At 21.8% G+C, this 20,773-nt stretch overlaps 1 protein-coding gene across 7 annotated transcripts in view; it reads right to left on the reverse strand.

Annotated features, from left to right (window-relative positions):
* Positions 1–20,773, reverse strand: part of LOC129606973 (potassium voltage-gated channel protein Shab) — a 202,648-nt gene that overhangs the window by 46,808 nt on the left and 135,067 nt on the right. For all 7 annotated transcript variants that reach the window (XM_055517636.1, XM_055517638.1, XM_055517632.1 and 4 more), the window contains exons 4-5: positions 14,424–14,769; positions 13,199–14,366 (exon numbers count right to left, since the gene is read on the reverse strand). In XM_055517636.1, coding sequence (XP_055373611.1) covers positions 13,199–14,356 — 1,158 coding nt within the window. In that variant the 5' untranslated portion in view covers positions 14,357–14,366; positions 14,424–14,769. The remainder of the gene's footprint in view (positions 1–13,198; positions 14,367–14,423; positions 14,770–20,773) is intronic.

The raw sequence follows: 20,773 nt of genomic DNA on the forward strand, positions 1-20,773 counted from the left end.
ATACATATATGCATTTTAAAATTAATTATATTTCTGTAATATTTGAGCTATTTATATTTTTATTTTTAATTATTTATTATATGTATAATAAAATTTTAAGCATATAAAGAAGCTTTAATGTATATAAAATTTTTATTCAAAAATTATGAATATATTTGCTCCATATTTACACTAGTTTCCAATAAATTTCGGATATTAACTAATTATTAATATTTTATTGTAATACAAACGCAAATTAAAGAAATTAAGAGAAATCATAAGAGTATTGAAAAAAAATAAGAGAAAAATCATAGATTTTGTTAGTGAATATTTTTGTTATGTTTTTTTTTTATTTTGTTGTTTTGAAAAATAATAAATGCCACTTAAATTTAACGAATAATGTTTGGATAAAATAATATAATTTTTTTTATAAATTAATATATATATTTAAAACATTATAAGTAAATTTAAGTGGACAAATACCATTACTCTTTATATTTTTCGAATCGGCAATTTTGTCATGTTTATGTTGAGATTATCGAAATATTTTTTCAATTTTCAAACTTTTATTTTCTTATTATTTTTTTTTGAACTTGTTTTTGAAATTTTTTGTTGTTTTAAAGTTCTTTTTTTTGACTTTCAAAAACAATATTAATATTTTTTTTATAATAATTATATATAAAATATTTTATTTATTTTATAATATGTCGAATTTTCTCATGTCCAGATCTACCATGGAGACCACTGTACGTAGTCACAAGGTGTTATAGCTCTATTGACGTTTTTTCTTTTATTGTATTTATTGTTAATGTTGTATAGGAGTTATATAATTGTATTTTGTAGAATTATCAGGAAGAGATTGTAGAGAGATTTTGTTGTATTCCATAATTTTTTCAATTTATAATATTACATATATTGGGAATTGCATTTTGATGAAAAGGACTTTCATTAAAAATAGTGGGGGTGGTGTAATATAAAAGAATAAGAAAGAAATTAAAAAAAAATTCTGTGTAATATGAGAGTACCGATAAAAATCCAACAACACCTTCCTTAATATTTTATTTAAGATTATTCATTATATATGTATAAGTATGCAGAACTTCCGGTACTGGGTCAATATATTTGTTGTTTGAAAGCAATGAGCGAATTTTTTTGATTGTTTTTCTTTTTATAAAATATTATTTTATAAAATATTAATGTATGTAATTATTTTTATGAAAATCTTTTTGCTGATTTTGTATTTATAACTTTGCATATATTCTTTATTTTATTTGTTTAGCAAAACCAATTAAAATTTTAATATTTAAAATTTTATTATACTTGTACAAAATAAAAACGGTAAAATTTTAGAAATCAGTATTTTGTTTTTTTTTTTTCATTTATCACAATTAAATTTTCTTTTTAATTTTAGTCCTGATTTCTATATTCCAATTTAATTTTTTTTTTTTCAAATATTTTATAATTTTTAATACAAATCTGTTTTTTATTGATTTAAAATCATTATTATTTATTTGTTTTGAATAAATATAATTATGATTGCGTGTACTTACAGATTTTTTAAAGTAATTAAAAAATGTTTAATTGTTTGTAAATGAATATTATATAGTGAATAATATAAATATTTGTGTTTAGTGAAAATTTCAAAGTGTTTATAAAGTATATAGATGAAATATTACAAAAGGTATATTATGATTTAAAAATTATTAAAATATATTATGATTTAACAACAATAATAATTATTTAAAAATTGTAATATGTTAAAAAGAATGTGTATCAATCGAATAAAACTTTATGTAAAATAATGTATAAATTAAAAATATTAACAAAAATTGTAAGTATATATATACATCAAAAATATTAAAATTTCTTTTTTAAAAATCGAACTATTTATATATGTATATGCATGTACATAATAATAAATCAACATAAAATGTCATATTTTAAAATTTAATTTATCGGAATTAATACCGTAATTTGATGAATATATAAAAATTTTAAAAAATATACCTTTAAGTATTATGTATATATTTTAGAGCGTACATTTTAGATTATATATTAATTATATAGTATACATTTTAGAAAAGCAACAAGTAATAAAGTTATTTTGTTGTTTCGTACCATTTAAATTCTAAAAATAATTAATTTACATTTATATTGATTTTAATGAAGGACCAATTTATTTCCCTGTATTGTCACTTGCAGTGTTCCCACTCGATGAAAAAAAAATGTATCCAATTTCGAGAAAAAAATGTATCCAAAATGTATGCAGCCTTGTATAAAGTAGAATTACTATACTAAATCGTCTTATATTGTACAAATTAACTTATAATTTATATTAATTTGCTTTATTTTGTAAAGTGAGTTTTAATATTTATAGTAAATTCTTTAAGAACGCACAGACAACTTATATAGCATTTCAATTGTAAAAGTTAAGGTCAGAAAATATACGTTATGTAGCTGCAGAACTATGCTGTAGAGAAGATTCATCATGAAAACGGACCAAATTTACAAAAGAATTTTTGCTTCGCTATAAAAATTATTATCGTAATTTTACAACATATTATGTTATCATTATCAAATGAGTGTAGTGAGTTCATTTTTAACAAAAATATTTAAACAATTTTTAATTTATTTTAGAAAAGCCTATAGACTCCATACTTCCCTCAAATTGAAAAGTAATTAACAAAAATAAAATTATTAATACTTTTAGGTATATACATACATATATAAATTCAATGTAATAAAAACATAAATTACGTGCTTAGTATGTAAAATGTGTTTATAAACAAAAAAAATGTAAACAGAAATATGACAAAATAAATCAAAAAAATTTGGTTAGTGTTCGGTTGTTATTTTATTTACACACAACATAATATTCATTTCTTATTATCAAATTACCTTCATATATTTTAAGTGATAAATATAAAGGTATTTTTTTTCAAAAATTACAATAAGTTATTTAAATGTTAAATTAATAATTATTATTTACTTTTTCTTTAAAAGGGAATAAAACAAATTGTAGAAGTATGCAAAGGATAAACATTTTACATAAAAGCGAACTACGAAATTGTATTTGTAAATATATACATATATTTTTTGTATATATATTTATAAACAAAAACAGTTTATATTGTTAAAAAGTTATAACTTTTTAAAAGTTTTTTTTTTCAATTGTTAAATATACTAATTTGTCTCATATTTATGTTGTATCATGTAGCTGTCAAATAAAAATGTCAAAGTTTTTAAGCCATAATAAACTGAATTTAAACTTTTTTTTTGTTGTTAAAATAAAATCAAATAAAAAAAATATAAATCTAATTATAAAGCGTTTTTCTAATAGTGGCTTTTTTTAATTATATATCTATAAATAAAAGATATTAAAACATAAAAATAAATACAAAAAAAAAATTATAATAAAGTAAAGACAACACTATATACTATATTATAAAATTATTTTTGAAAAGATGTAACAAATTGAAAATTATTTCCAAATCAATTTTCTACATGAAAAATAAATATAAATTTTTGATATATTACTTATTTTTCCAGTGTTGTCAATACGATCATATTTGATGCAATCAAAAATTCTATTCCTTTCTTTAAAATTACAACACGCAACTGTTTTTTGCTCAAAATGTCAAAACAGAAAATTTGTAGTATTAAGTTTTTTTTCGAAAATCTGGTATAAACTTTGATACCAATAGCAGTAATTTACTGAAAAAATTTAATTTTACGAATTTCAAATTTCTTTTGTTGTTGTTCAGTCTTAAACTTTTTGTATAAGAAAATAACAATATAACTGCAAAATATTCAAAATAAAAGCAATATTATAAGTTTTTTTTATAATTTTTCATAAAATTTTGCATTAAATTTATAGCATATTGTATATATATGTCCTATACATAGAAATTCGAGCATATTTACATTAAATTGATAATTTTTCAATTGAGAAAACTATAATTACTATAAACGGCTTAGTTTTTTTTAGCAAATATTAATGAAATATAATTTTTAAATCAAAAGAAAAACAATACAAATTTAATTTATGTATATATAACATTGAATATTTAATTTTTTTTAAAGAAATCAAGCGAAAATTTCGGATAATAATTATATTTATTTAACTATAAATATAAAATAAGTTATTTTACTTTTTTATGTATATATATATATAAGTATATAATCAAGTCATGTATATATTTTTATATATATGCAACTATATATATAAGTATATAATATACTAATATTAGAATACGCAAGTTGGGAAAGAATTTTCACGCAACAAAATTTGAATCAAATCCTGGAATTCGAAGATTGATAATTAAGTTTTTCTTTTTCAGTGTGTATAATATTAATTTTATACACTCAACCTTCGATTACATTTTGTATTTGAATTTTAATGAATATAATGTTTGTAAGTTAAGCGAATTTTTATCCGCATATTTAAAATAATGAAAAATAAACAATAACTTTTCATATATATTATAATTAATAGAATATATGTTATAAATATATTATATATATGTCAAAAAATTAAAAATTTCATATAAAAAATGGGAAAAATTAACTAAATTATACTGAATAGAACAAAATAAAGAAAAATGAATAAAGGGGTATTTCGAAAAGCCAAATTACGACACTTATTCTAAATGCAATTAAATGATCGAGTAAATTTTTAAGCTAAGAAACAAAATAATAACAATATTTAAGAGTTGTTCGACAATGAATTTCAATTAAAAATTTTTTATACATTTTTCAAAGTTATTAAATTGAAGTCAAAGTCCGAACAATTGCCGTGTTTTTTTTATAACGCGTTATTTCCGATCATTTAATGTTATTTAGTTTAAGCTTATTTAATTATATAATATCTAAAATTATACTAATATTTTTCTATATTTACTCATCTTCTATCTCTATGAAACATTTATCTAACTACAAAAATAATTTGTATTAAATTCAGTTTAGTATGTAGCTAAATTTAAATTCATTTCAACAAAATTATTGGTACATATTTATCGAATCATATGTTTTGTATTTTTTTTTTTGTAATCCGCTAACTTTTGGTATAATTTTGTTAATTAAAAAACAAATTACATAATATAAATAAGATAATTTTTTTTTTAATGTATTTAATGAAAATTAGAAAATTTGTAGGAGTTTAATTTTATCTTTGATTTTTTTAATATTATATAATTAATAAATAAAATTTAAAATAAAAAAAGTATAAAAATTATATACAAAAAAAACTTTTAAAAATTCCGACATTTCGTTTGTTTTTTTTTTGTTTAAGTTTTATAAGTATGTATGTCATTATTGTTTTTTTTTTGGAAAAAAAGCCCGTCCGATCAGACGTGCTATTATTTTAGTATATATACCGTTTAGGATAATTAAGATTAAAAAAAATAATTTTTTAAGACGAAAGAAAAAACATTTCTTTTATTTCATTTTCAATTACAATTACCATTTCCTAGTTCGTTCATATACTTTAGAAAATCATTCTCAAGCATATAATTATGTAGTAACAATAGTTGAAAACATTGTGGCAAACGAATTTATTAAAATTTTAAATATTTTTTTTATTTTTGTTTTGTTTTTAATTTTACATTTTAGTAAATTTTCTTATTCTTACTCTGTATATCAATCAAATAAGTTCTTTCTCTGTAGAAATTGTAAAACTGTAAATTATAATCAAATATTTTTGTTTTTCGTGCAATTTTCTATTTTTACGGCAACTTTACGAAATATGTATATGTATTATTGTAAAATATTAATATTTGTTTTGTTTTTACACATATTTTGAAAACTAAACCAAAAATAGAGACTAAATGGAATATACTAATATTTCGGTGATTGTCAAATTGTTGAAAAATATTAAAATTGAGAATAAAGAGAATGTCCTAACACTATATAAAGTTAATGTCATAATGCATTACTATATTTCAAATTGAAAGCTTTCAGTTTCAATTTATTATAAATTTAAATTTAGATTAAAATATATATATATATATATATATTTATATATATATATATATATATATATATATATATATATATATTTGTGTTGAATAATTTTATTACTATAATAAGTAAGTAAAAAATTAAGAACGGAAGAAAAATTAATAATAAGTAGCCGTGATATTTAAAACACAAAAAAAATTTTGTCATCAACGTACTATAACAAAATGGCGAACTAAATCAAAAGTTTAATAATATATACTTACATATACATATGTTTAATAATATTTTGTATAAAGAAAATTTTATGTATGTATATAATATATAAACACATTTATACAGAATTACAATGAATAGAATAAATTATTAATGCATGTTTTAACAATTTGGTTATCTTGATTATGTCGGTATCAATTATTGTGGGAATAATAATTGTTTACCTATTAAAATAAAATTATGTATTTGTTAAGATATCTCAACATTTGAAAAGTGAAAATAATATTATTTTGTAATCGAAAAATTAATTGTTTTTTTTAAATACTATCTTTAAACGATTATTTTAATTTTCTTTTAGATTCATTTCACATCCATAAGGACGAATTCTTATTCAACTAGTATAGAAATGTTCCAAACTTGAATATTCAGTTCATGTACATTTATCCTATAGTCAAGATTTCAAAGTTAAAATTTTGCAGTGAATAAAAACCAGAAATTGAGCTTAAAAGATGAAATTAGTTTTAATATTCAGTTGAAGATTTCTATATGTATGTATGTATGTATGTACATAAGTTCTTTTGCACGGTACATACATATATGTTTCAAAATTAAGTAGTGATTTCATAAATTGATGGTATAAATTTGATGTTAGGATCATATTTTTGTGTAAATTAATTAGTTTATGTTCAATTATACTAAAATTAAATTTTATTAACAAAATTTTAGATTTGAATATTGAAGTTTCAATTTGTTTTATTTAATGTAAAGTTTTCTAAAAAACAAAAATTTGGGTATTTTTTTGAAAAATTATATATCTATATACATATATGTATATATAATTTTGATATTTATTATCATAAACTTTAATATATCTATATATAAGCATATATTTGTTTGAATTCTCAATTTCGTTTTGCTCTTTTTAAACATATAAAAACAACATATAATGTAAAAATTTTTTGTAGTATATATATATAATATATACGTATATACTTCCCATATTAAAACAACATATATATATATATATATATATATATGTATATATATATATATATATATTATATGTATGTAACATATATTAAAAAAAAAATTATAAAAAAAAACATTTAATAAAATTACAATATCACGAAACATCGAAAATGAAAAAAAATTTAACGACGATTATAATATATATATGTATGTATATAATATAAATAATTATATCAAATATATTTTATGTTAATTACGAACAATATAATATAAATAGTAAGTGAAAACATATGTTTTGTTCTCATTTTAAAATATTGTTTGTTTCTTTTTATATAGCTTCTTCGTAATAAAAAAACAACACAAGGATGTTGAGGCGGGGGTTATACAAATGATGATTTATTGAGTATTATATATATTTATAAAAAAATGTAATACTCAATATATATAATATACGATATATAATATAAATATATTATCAAATTAATAATAAACAAATATATATAAAAATATAATATATAAATTATAAAAAAATAAGAAAATACTAACAGACATAATTAAAAACAAAACAAAATTAAAAAAAAAAAGAAAAAATTACTCAAAAATCAAAATTGAATGTATTTATATATATATATATATATATTATATTATATGATTATATAAAAATATATGAAAGTACTCCGAAAAAACTTTTCTATTATTATTATGTTAAATGTATTACAAAAAATAAAAAAAAATGAAATTCCGCATTATTTATAATGTAAAAAAATTCAATCTTTTGATATAAAAAGGTTTTTATTTTATTTTATTTATTTACCAAAAAATTATTTAACTAATGTGTTTATTTTAGAAAAGTTTATAGAAGAAGCACCCACATTTGATTGTTTTCAATTATATTTTTATTTTTATTATTTATAAATTAATTTTCAAAATATTTCTTTTTTGATTAAATAAATGAGTTAAAAATATATTACGAAATTTTAAATTACTGAACATTGTAAAATATAACTTGATAAAATAATCATATTGGCTGCTTCTTCCCGGAGTTCTTATTATGCAGTTCGAGGATTTCTACAGCACACCTGCCTGTCTGGTCATATCACTTTATTACCCATTCCCATCTTTTCTCATTTATGTTTTTTGTTTGTTTGTTTTGTATACGGATTCTTGTTTTAATTTTTAACGTTTTTGTTTTTCAAAAATAATAATATACTAACTTTGATTTTTATTTTGCAAATTTAAATTAATTAATTTAAATGTTGGTTAAAAGTTTTATTTTGGTATTTTTTTTTTTGATAAAAAAGTGCGGTTATTGGATTTTCAAACTTTTAACATTTTAATTTCGGATCTATAACAATTTATACAGTAATTTTATAAAATGTTAGTATATATTATATATAAAATCAATCAAATATTTAATTACCAATTAAAAAAAAAAAAAACAAATTTTATTTAATTTTTTTTTGAAACAAAAAAAAAAGTATGAAAATTATTTTTTGTTTCAAAAGTCATGAGTTGTTTTTCTTGTTTAATATTCATATAAAGCAATTAATTTTTTTTTTATTTTAAAATAAAAAAAATGCTTTATTTCATAGATACTTTTCAGATTATCGTTATATACGTTTCATTTTTTAATTTTTTTTGTTTTTGGATCAAATCGTAGAGAAAAAGTTAATTATTTTCTTTCATCAAATATACATATGTAAAAAGAAAAATATAAAAAAAATAGTATTTATTAGTAAAAAAAATCACAATTTGTAAAAAATATTTTTATTTATTTTTAAATGGAGAAGAAACAAAAAAAATTATTAATTTATATATATATTTAAATATTATATAAATATGTATTTCTAAAATTCTAAATAAAGTATTTAATGATTTCAAAAAAAAAAGAAAATAAGTTCTAAAAAGTTATATTTTTGTTATTAATAATGGTAAATATTAAAAAAATAGAGGTAATAAAAGTACAAAAAAATATTTTTTGTTTATTTAATACTCAGCCTGTTGATTTTTTCAGTTTTTGGGTAGTTATTATTTAACGTCGAAATTGGAAACTTGTTATTGTGTCAAATACTTTGCTCATTATTTATTTTTTTATGCTAACCCAAACAACATATTAAAATAAAAATGTATAAATTTCTTTTTGCTTAAAAATTCATTTTTAATGTACAAGATGAGATTCCATATTTTTTTATTTAATTAATTGACATTAAAAATAATAAAATAATTAATTAAACTATAATACAACCTTTAAAAAAATTATTATAAAAATAACTAAAAACAAAATAGTATAAAATACAAAACAGACACGTGGTTTCTATGATTTAACACAATAAATAACAAACAAACAAAAAAAAGGAGAAACATAAAAAGAAATTGTATAGATTAGTAAGTTATTAGTGTATATAAAAATAAAAATTTCTACAAATATATAGTGATTGTAATATTATGTATAAACAGCGTTTAGTGCCTTCTTATTTATGGAAGGGTGTTTTAATAACACCTTGTTTGACTCGATTTTATGTACGAATGGATACCATCCACACTAAGGTGGAGTAAAATATTGGCTCTCAAATGTTCACGGTTAACGTGTTAAATGCCAGCAATGAATTTAAAAAAGAACTCAAAATTAAGCAAATTTAAATTAAGGGATTCAAACAAGGTAACGTGGGAGTCATTTTTGTTATGGAAATCGGCAAAAAAGAATTATGAGTGTTTTTGATAATGCGATACGAATCGCATTTCTAACAAAATGAAAACTCAGCTGCAAAAACTAAAAATTTTGCATTAGCATAAAAAAAAGTTTTTTCAGTAGTCAAAAAGTCTAAGATTATTGTATGTTTTTTAAAGTTTCAAAAATGAAATCACAAAATTAAATATTTTATTATTTCACTGAAATATAAATTTAAATTTTTTGTTGAAATAATAGGAAAATTTTAAAGAAACTTATTCTAGTAAATCCTGTAAAGGCGACAAAAGGCGTAAAATCAAAACTGAGTTCATATCTGAGCATATATCTTAAAAACTTTAACATGCAGTTGCAGCTATAAAACAAACTGCAAAAATAATACATATAAGACTGCTTGTCAAAGTACTGAACATAATTTATAACACGTAAGTTTATTTACAATTAATTTCTCATATTGGTTCAGAGATATCGGAATGTCTAAGAATGCGGGATTGCGTTAGCCGAGTGGAGAAGGAAAAAAATTAAAAAATCACTATATATTTTTGACGCTGATTCAAAAAAAAAAACAGAGAAATAATCAATTGAAATTATGAATTTTATTACAAATGTATTTTAATAATTTATAAAATGATTGTTAAACATTTACTTGCTGTAAATATTATTAGTAAGTATGTAAATTAAGTTTTTGTTTTTTGTAATGGATTTGTTTGTATTCGTGTATATAAGACGGTGTATGTATATGTTTGATCTCAGCCAAAGTCTTAAAGTTTTACAAAATTTAAAGAAAAAGAACACATAACTTGAAATGAGCGAAATTGCATATTATTAAATTTTTCGTTTTATTTTCATAAATCGAAAAGACATTGAAGTTTTCAATAAATTTAAATTTGTAGTCTTAGAATTTGATAGAAATTCAAATCTTATTGAAAAATTTGTTAAATAATTTTATAATTTTACGATTAAGTCAATCAAGTTATGTAGTTTTTTCAAGTGTTTCTTTTGTACTGTAGAACAATATGGTTTTAATGGTTTTAACGCTTCAAATGACTAAATAAAAATATGTTGAAATCCTCAAATTAAAAAATTAAATATTGAAAATCAAGATTTTCAAAAAAAAATATTTGTAGATATTTTGTGTATATTTTATATATGAAAATATTAAAAAAAAATTAATACAAAATAACAAAAAAAATATCGCTCATTGTTTATTTAAATTAAAATTTTAGAATATAAAAAAATTAAAAGCAAATTAAAATAATTAAACTCAATAAATTTCGAAATATTAAAAGTATAATCAATAGGTTTTATTTCAAATTAATTTTTATTGTAACGCAAATAAAGTTTTTTTCGAAAAGAAAACTTTTTGGAAATAAGGTCTTTTTTCTTATATTTACAAAAGCGAATCTAAATTTTTGTCCTTTAAATTTAGATTTAAATTATTTTTTTATATTGAAATCTTAAAAGCATCATATTTTAAAATATTATAAAAAAATTTTATTATATGTACACTCGTAATAAATAACGACGAGGAAAACCAAAAAAACAAAATTAAAATTAGAGTTTAAATAATTTGAATTAAAATTGACATTAAATTACGTAGCTTTCATATGTACATAGCGTTAAGCTTTGGTTTTATTTTGCAACAAAATTTATTATTTAAAATTGAATATATATAAGACTATTATATAAAAAGTAAATAGAGTAACATGGAAACATGTAAAATTCATTAGAGTATACATATGAATTTAAATTAAATTATAATTGTTGCATTTTTTACATTTAAACATCATATAAGAATATTATATTTTATTTATATGCAAAAAATATTGCATTAGCGTTTTTATTCCAAGTATATAATTAAAGAGTATAAAAGAAATTTTTAAATTAAAATTATATAATAATTTTATATTACAAGAATATTTACATAAGTCTTATTTACAATTTAAATGATTTTAATTATTAAAAGATTGCCTATATAATAAATAAAAGTATATTTTTTTATTATTTAACCTGCACTTATGTGTCAGATATATATTTAAGATATATGTTAATTTGTAATACTCCTTTAAATAAAAAAAACTAACTAGTTTTTTTGCTCTTTTCACTTATTTCGAAAATGGTAACAAACACCAAAGAATCGGTATCAAAAACTATTCTAAATTAACTATTAAGTTTTAATATAAAAATGTGCTGATTAAAAAGAAAAAAAATTGAGCTTTAAAAAGTAAATTTAAAATAAGATGTTGATTAATAAAACCTTTAAGCTTTAATCCGTTAAAACACATACCATATATTTTTCTGAGTAATATTCAAGATACCATAAAAATTAAGTAATATATATTATACCTTATCTATAAGTATAATACACAGTATGTAGATAGATACACTAGCAAAACATCTGATCTTTTTAAAATTATCTTAAGAAGTTATTTAAAGGATTAACATAATGATACGAAATTTCTATTGAGTAGTAAGTAATTTATCTTCTAAAACTCTTCGGTATACATTTCCCAAATTATAAAATTATCATTTAAGTCTATAAAATTTCAATATAATGACGCACGTCGTTCTTATGCAACAGCATTTGCTTGCGATCTTTTTACTGCATTTATTTTAATTATTATTTTAGAAAAATTTAATGACATTTAAAAACTTATGTATTTAGGTGCATGCTGAGTTAATAATTTTTTTTGAAGTTCTTGACCAAGATCTTCAAAAAAAATGGAGATCATGGTTTATTAATGGAGATCAAGATGGAGATCATGGTTTATTGAACTATGGTGTAATTAAAATCATTTAAATGTAAATTTAAGAAAAAAAATATTAGATAAATTTCTTTATTTGAAATTATTTTTGTTTCCGGCTCTTATTAGAAAAGAGTTTTTTTGCTGCTTACAATAAATTAAAACTGAAAATTAAAAAGCATTGTGCCTCCAATAATATTTTTTTATTAAGGAGCGTTAAAAATAATTTCCTGTTATTTTTAACGGTATATAACTAGTTTTTTTGTTTAATTCAATTTCAAGGTTTTTCTAAAGTAATAGATTATTAAAGAACAAAGGAAAAAAAATATAATAATAATTAAAAAGAGAAAACAAATCAAGTAATTTCAGTATTTTGAAATTTTTTTTGATGAAAAACATTGGCCGCTTGTATGAAAAATTAAGAAAACATCAACATTTTCACAACAAAAACAATAAAAAAAGAAAAAACAATTAAAAAAAAAAACATTAATCATTTAATATATTACTTTTTTTACATTTGCTTTAATTTTGACCTGAAAAACTGTTTTCTTCAAAAGTTTTATTATTTGAAAAAAAAAATTATTAAGTAAAAACAAATTTTTTTTTGGTTTTTTTTTCTCAAAATTAATTGCAAAAAAAATCTTCTTACCCTCGCCGCAAGACTTGTATTTGGTTTTTCTAATAATTCCCATAAATATTTTTGATACTGTGCGCATTTACCGTCACCGAACTCCTCTTCTTCACGTTGACGTAAACTCTCAGCTTCTTTACGCATTTCTTCATGTACATGCTCTTTACGCTGATGATATTTATGTTGACAGCATGCCTCCAAATATAATTCATCAACGCCCCAATACTCAAGATCATCACTAAATGCAAGAACGCACATTTCATCAACTAAATGTAATTTACCAGTTCTATAAAAATTTAATATTGAACTAAAACTTTTTGGATGCCTATCAAAGAAATATTCGTTGTCAACTAAAGAATAATCGTCGCATAATTCTGATATAGCCTCATGTGTTGTACATTCTCTTAATCTACCTAAACGTGTATGTGGTAAACGTTCTAATGTACGCCATAATACCTCATGTTTAACACCACCAACATTAATAGTAACGCGACGATTCATTTGTTTTGACCGTGCTATCATAAATGGTTCTGGTGGTATGGAGGACATTGATCTGGAATGTGTCCGTTGCAATACTGTTCCCTGGGAAGCTGCATGATTTGAATGTGTTGGTGATGTAACTGGAAATGGAGCATATCTAACTTCTTTACTAGTTGTACCCGTACCAGTAATTCCACTAACACCGCCTCCAGTAATCGCACCACCACCGCTAGCACTAATTCCATATGCCATATTACTACCGCCTCCGCTACTTGTATTACGATTCCAATTAATATCACTGGTATCATAATATTGTTGGTTTTGTTGTTGTTGTTGTGTTTGTAAATTTTCATTAAGTATTCCACCCAATGTTTCATTTTCAATCCAATTTGAAGTTTGATTTTGTAGCTGTTGTAAAAATTGCTGTTGCTGTAGTTGTGCTTGTTGCTGCTGTTGTTGTAATGTTGCTGGATTTGTTGATCCAGACAACTGGTTTTGTTGTGATTGTAATATTTGTTGATGTGGTGGTGGTGGTGGTTGTTGCTGTTGTTGCTGTTGTTGTTGTATTGGTTGCTGACCACTACCATATATTGATCCAACCATTTGTTGTGCTCCTCCATTATTTAATTGGGGCAGTGTCGAATCGCCCAGTTCCCAGCGCACCGCTTCACGGTCTTTATCGCGTTCGCCGACCATAGGGCCGTTACTAATTAAAAAAAAAATTTATTAAAAAAAATTTGATAAAAATTAATATTCAACTTACCGCTACATAAATTCAAGCATCCCTCTTATTCATCTACTAGCTATCGAATCAGCTCTTTTTTTAATATATGTTAATGTAAAATCACTTATTCTTAATTTATTGTTTAGAAAAATATTTGATTGTTGTAAACTATTGCTATTGATTTCGAATTTCCTTATTCGATGACTGCTAACACAGCTGTGATTTCGTAACCACCAGAACGTCATGTCTTTTGAAACGAGTTGTTGGCGTTATTTATTTGGCCTATATTACGGCGACTTTTGAATTAATATCTAAATTTCCAAAATTTTTAAAAGTCATTTTGATATTTTTGTCGAAAGTTCGCATTTTTATTAATAGAGAATATCTGAAAAGAAAAAAAAATTGGTTTTACTTAAATTATAGAAGCAGATAACCTTTTACAAATAAAAATATAATTTAAATAATTTTTAAATCAAAAAAAATTTCTGATCAATAAAAATTTTCTATATTGGTTAAAGTAAGATTTGTAATTCTTTTACAAGATTACGTCATTGCTAAATACGAATCAAATTTATATCTACATATATGATGTCGTTAAATATATACATCTAACATATATGTATATACAATGTATATTTATGTACGTAATATGTTTTAAAGTAAATTTTAGAACAGGATATGCAGGACATGCAGGATATAAATTTTAATTTATATCTTTTTTAATATCATATATGGTTTTGAATTTGATTGCCCCACCTTGAAACCGTTATTTAGTTTATTATTACTACAACTTTAAATGTGTATATAAAACGGAACTTTTGATATAAAAACAGAAAAACGCAAAAAAAGTTTTTTTATTCAGGAAACCATTTTTCTATTTTACACCTAAAATCGTTAAAAATGTAAAAGAAACTTTTTTGAATTCAGTATTCAAATGTATAATCTTTTTTAATTGAAAGGAAAATGCATACTTTGTTGCTATATGAAATACACCTATATCGTTTATTTTTAAAATATTTTGCAAAATTTAAATTAGAAATTCATTGTTAATGTATCAGTACACCCAACAAAAGTATGAAAACAACACAGCTATAAACATAATTATTTGCAATCTAATAGTTCTTTAATATTATTTTACAATTGCTAGTCTTAACGTTTTTAATAGACTTGATTGATTTTTAAAGAATTTAAGGTTAAAAATTTCCCGAGTTTATTTTTCAGTAACTTAATAATCCCTTTTTTTTTAGGAAAAAAATTGTTCCTGTTGGAGAAGTGAAGTCGAACTCTTAAAATAAAATCAGATTGAAAAAATTCTGTGAATAATTGTCAGCTATGAATAATTATGAGCTTCAAGGTTATTGAATTTGAAGCAAGTTACAAATTTAAATTGAAGCAAAGTCAGTATTGTTTCCAAAATTTTTATCAATTAATAGACTTTCATAACGTAAATGTATCTAATGTGAGAATTGTCTTCAAGTAAAGCCCGCTTAAACATAAGAAATTGATCCGAACTGAAAAATTAAAAAAAAAAACGTTAAAAAACTCAGAAATCGAACTACATAATATATTGGCCGATTTTACGTATTTTTTATTATATCTAAACTAATTGATGGAGTTTCTTGAAATTTAATTCTTGAGTTCTGTGTTCGATGCACTACATCATTTTTCACAACTTGATCATACATAATTTTTATGACATAATCAATCGTCATAAAAACGTATATCTAAGTCTTATAATATAGCATTAACGATAATAGATGGAGTTAATTTTTATACACTGCTTCATGCATTCTCCTGGATTTTTATATCTGCAATGCTTTTATACATACATACATATATGGCAGTTACTAAATACACTCATATTATCTCAAAGAAATTTTATTTAAAATAATGGCTATAATATTACCATATTTGCTTATTCAAAATTTCAGTACCTTTCGAACTTACAAAAACAAAGAATAATGATTTTTTTTTTTGGAAAATTAAAGGAAGAGTAAAGGTAAAAAAGTTAAAATTTAAAACAGTATTTTATATATTTGTAATGTTTATTCATTTTTATTTTAATATACGAACTTAAAATTTCACTTAAACATAAATTAAAGGGTTATGTTTAAAATAGAATTGTGATTGCATTTAAGTGAAAAAGGAAGGAAAATGAATTCAATTTTCTTTAAAAAATTCTAAAATTTGTTTTTGTTTATAGTTTTATAATTATTTTCCGCAAAATTTTTAATAGAGTATTAGCACGAAATTATATTTATAGACTTTCTTTTAATATCAACTGAAATGAAAAATAATAATTGCATTACAAAGACATTTCGTGTGGCTTATATTAAAGAACTTAAAAATAATTCAAAATTTGAAAACGCGATTTTGTCATTTTACTCACAGGCAACTTGTTTGTTTTTTATTTTGGCACAAAACCTTTAAGGAATTTTTAAATTTTATATATTACGTTAATGATTTTATTATTATTTTGAAAGAATTATAAAATTAAGTTTTAATTAATTCTCCAACAGTGATTCAAAATTGAATTACAACTGAATTCTAATAGTATGAAGAGAATGTTAGTACTCAACGCGATTGAGATGTAATTTTAGAGAATTGTGATTATTTATTAGAACGAAATTCGAGTTTAGATAAAGGCCAACAGATTATTCATAATTTGCATTGCATTGAATGTTGAAGTAAAATTTAAATCTTATATGCAAAAATTGTTTTTATGGAATCAATTTGTACAGTAAAACCTCAAATAAATTGTAATTTAAGGAAAAATAGAAAGAAAAAACAATTTTATTTAATTTTTTTTGTTTCAATAAAATCTTAAAAGAAAAAAAAAAAGATTTGAAATAAGGATACTTGTATGAATGGAAGATTATAAATTTAAAATTATAAAGCACTTAATATTAAAGGAAAAATGTATTTGAAAAATGTATGCATACAGCATAATAGTCAAGAAACAAAGAAAAGCTGTGTAACAAAACTATATATGGTGTACATTCTGTCTGATAAAACCATATTTTCCGCTGACCTCTCTTCTATGTGTCTCTTCTTGAAAAGGATTCAACTAGTAGTTATTACGTGTATTAAAACAAAAATTTCAAAATCCTTTTTCAATCTGAATAGTCGTATATCTTATTTTTTTTTTATTTGCTTTTTTTTTCAGATTCTTCTATATAGACCACCAGCAACCAAAAAGAAAAGAATAACTAAAACCGAAGTAAAATTAAAAACAAAATGAAAAAGAGGAAAATACGAGTAACATAACTGTGATTTAAACAGTAAGTAATACCAGTAAAAAATATTTATTTTCTCTTTTCTTCAGTTTTTGTTTTCCTGGAGTTTCTTCCCTTTCTTTTTTCAATAATGAAGAAAATAAAAATGGAAAAATTCTTTTTTCGAATAAAATTCATAAAAACTTATTTAAAAGCAAAAAAACAAAAAAATTATAATGAAGTTGGTTATAAAATTATTGGGGTTTGGAAAAAGAACAGTTTTTTAAAAATCAGTGGTTTCAAAATACAAAAAAAATTTTATCATAATTATTATTTGTTATTGCTATTTGATAATTTTAATATTAAAAAGAAAAATGTTAAAGTCGCAATAACGGGAAGTACACAGAATGTGTTTAAGGTTAACTATTTTAAATATAATTGTTAAACATCTTCTATTGACCGGATGCATAGAAATGGAATTTTTAATTTAATTATTCTACTATTTGTGTGAGTAAGAAACAAAACTAACCTAGGTTTAACATTATTTTTCAAATATGAGATATTTTCTCTGAATGAAATATACTGGTTTTAACAAATGAACTAGAGATCCGAAATAAAAGGCATTCAGAATAAATAACTCAGGAAAGTTTCCAAGAATTCCAACATAAACAATTTTTTGGAGTTCTGAATATAAACTTTTTTTGTTTGGAATCGAAGCCAAAGGAGACATAGATAGCTCTCCATTTTTTTAGGGGAAAAAAAAGCATTAGCTTTACGGGTCTCTTAGATCCCCTAAAGGGAATTAATCTACAGCAATATCTTTTAAAAATTCGGTAAATATGGTCTCGCGCGGCACAAAAAAAAATTTTTCGCGATGGCAATTTTGCACAGGAAAATATTTAAAGATCAGCTATTTGTAGCCCGAAGTGTCGATAGTGGGTTGTAAAATAATCAGTTCATACAATGCCATTTCTTTATTTAAATGGCTGCAAATTAATAATGCAAATTTTTTCTTTTGAATCAAATATTTGGTTTCCCGTTTGGAGTAAGAATGATCCAAAAATTTTTCATTGGTAAGGGTTCACATTTCACCAATATCTTAATTGCATTGTCGTTTTTGCAATTCTTTGACCTAATGCTTTTTGTGAGTATATGTCGCATTCGTTATTGAAGAATGTTCCGTGTAGAATCTCGGGATAAGGCCAGTAGGTACATGTATAAGAATGTTGTGGTGTAATGAATGAAGTTAAAAAATTTTGTATCTCAAGCAAAACCTATAGTTCATTTGATATAAACCTAAAAGCAAAATAAATAAAATGAATTTTTGTGGAATAAAAAGTAAATCTTGAATATTGCAAATCTTGTGTTTTTCATCCTTTCAAAGAATTTTCAACATAGCTAACGTATACCTAATATTTTCATATTTATGCGATGGGTACGTATCATTCCTACATTCATTGTGAAGAATATTTTTATAAAAAGAAACATTATGAGTTAAAAACACACATCTATGCAGGTATATACTCTTTTTCATTTATTTACAAATTTATTTTCCTTGTTACACTGATGAAGGATATTTTCCAAAGAGGGAATTTCTAGTTATATAAGAGATATTAAGAACAAGTAAAAGGAAAAAAAGAAAAGAAAAACAAAACATACACAAAATAAAAAAAAACAGGAAATAAAAAAAATGCTACGTGGTTATCGTAACTGATAATGTTAGACGTGATTTTAATTGGATCCACACTTTCTATTTTTCATATTATTAAGGGATTGAATGTAAGTAGTACGACTGTGGTTTGAGAGAAAAACGTCTGATAATTTTATATACATATGTTTTGTAAAATTCTTTAGCTTTAATTTAAAAAGTGTACATTGAACTTTCTAGATTTCATAAAGTCATATTCATAACACAAATATAAAATAAAATCTCTTAAACACTACTTTAAAATTTCCATCAAAGTAGGGAATTTTTGAATACTCCGCAATATATTTTATCCTATTTGTATTTCCACATTACAAAAAAAAACTGGGATTTTAAATAGCATTTTAATCGTCTTTGAAATTAAAATTTTCCATTATCCTACTGGGTTATTAAAATTGATGAAATGAGTAAAGCTACGAAAATTCGTCAGGGAAAATTTTATTAATCCGCTTTCAGGTTAAAGCAGAAGAGGTTGAAAGTCAATTTTAATGCGCTTAGATTGAAGAACAATGTGAAAAATTTTGAAAATTTTTTATGAAAATGGCTTTAGCGTCTACTAATTTTTAATATTGCCAAATAGTTAAATAAATGCAAAGTACAAATATAAAACTTTTAAAATAATCAAAAGAAATAAAAAAAAAAACAACATAATTTTCAAAAAGGATAATATTTTTTTCTCTTCTTTGTTTGTGCTTGAAAAAAAAAAATACTTTTTTTTTGTCATTACTTCATAAAAACAACATAATAAAAATAAAAAACATAGTGAATTTCGTAATTAAGATTATAATCGAGCATAAAATAACTAAACACAGAAACAAAAATATACTACACTATACGAGTATAAATACTATAATAAGGGTAACAAAATTAAAAAAAAGAAGAAGAAATAAAACAGCAAGCAAAAAATATAAAGAAACCTCTTTAAATATTCATTAAATGTGGGTTGATCCTATATAATAACAATATATCCTTTTACATTCAATTAGATAATTATTATATGCACCCATACAAATATATACAAACACAAATACATTTTATTCCTTAATGTTATGTTTCTTTTTCTTCTGTGTGTTATTTTTATATCAATAAAATTGAAACATAGTGCTACTAAACTTGATGGGGTCATGTTGAGTTTCAAAATTGAGATTTAAATAAATTAGGAAAGGGTTCTCTTTCTTTAAAAAACACTAGAACGAACGATGCAAAAGAGGAAAACGGAGAAAAAAACTTGTTTTTTTTTTATCCTTGTCCTGCTCATGTAAAATTATGTTTTTTTCCTTAAAATCTTTGCTGCCTTATAATCGCATTTTTGAGTGTATATTTCAGATAAACTTAATAAGAAAAAGAAGAAGTCAAAGGAGAAGATTTTCGTATTTTAATAATGATAACCATTACTAAAAGATCTCAAGCAGAAGAAAAAAGAAAATAAATAAATAAAAAAAAAACTCTCTTAAAATATCATAAAGATT

The sequence above is a fragment of the Condylostylus longicornis genome, unplaced genomic scaffold (assembly GCF_029603195.1).
Source record: "Condylostylus longicornis isolate FDR11 unplaced genomic scaffold, ASM2960319v2 ptg000022l, whole genome shotgun sequence".
NCBI lineage: Eukaryota > Metazoa > Arthropoda > Insecta > Diptera > Dolichopodidae > Condylostylus > Condylostylus longicornis.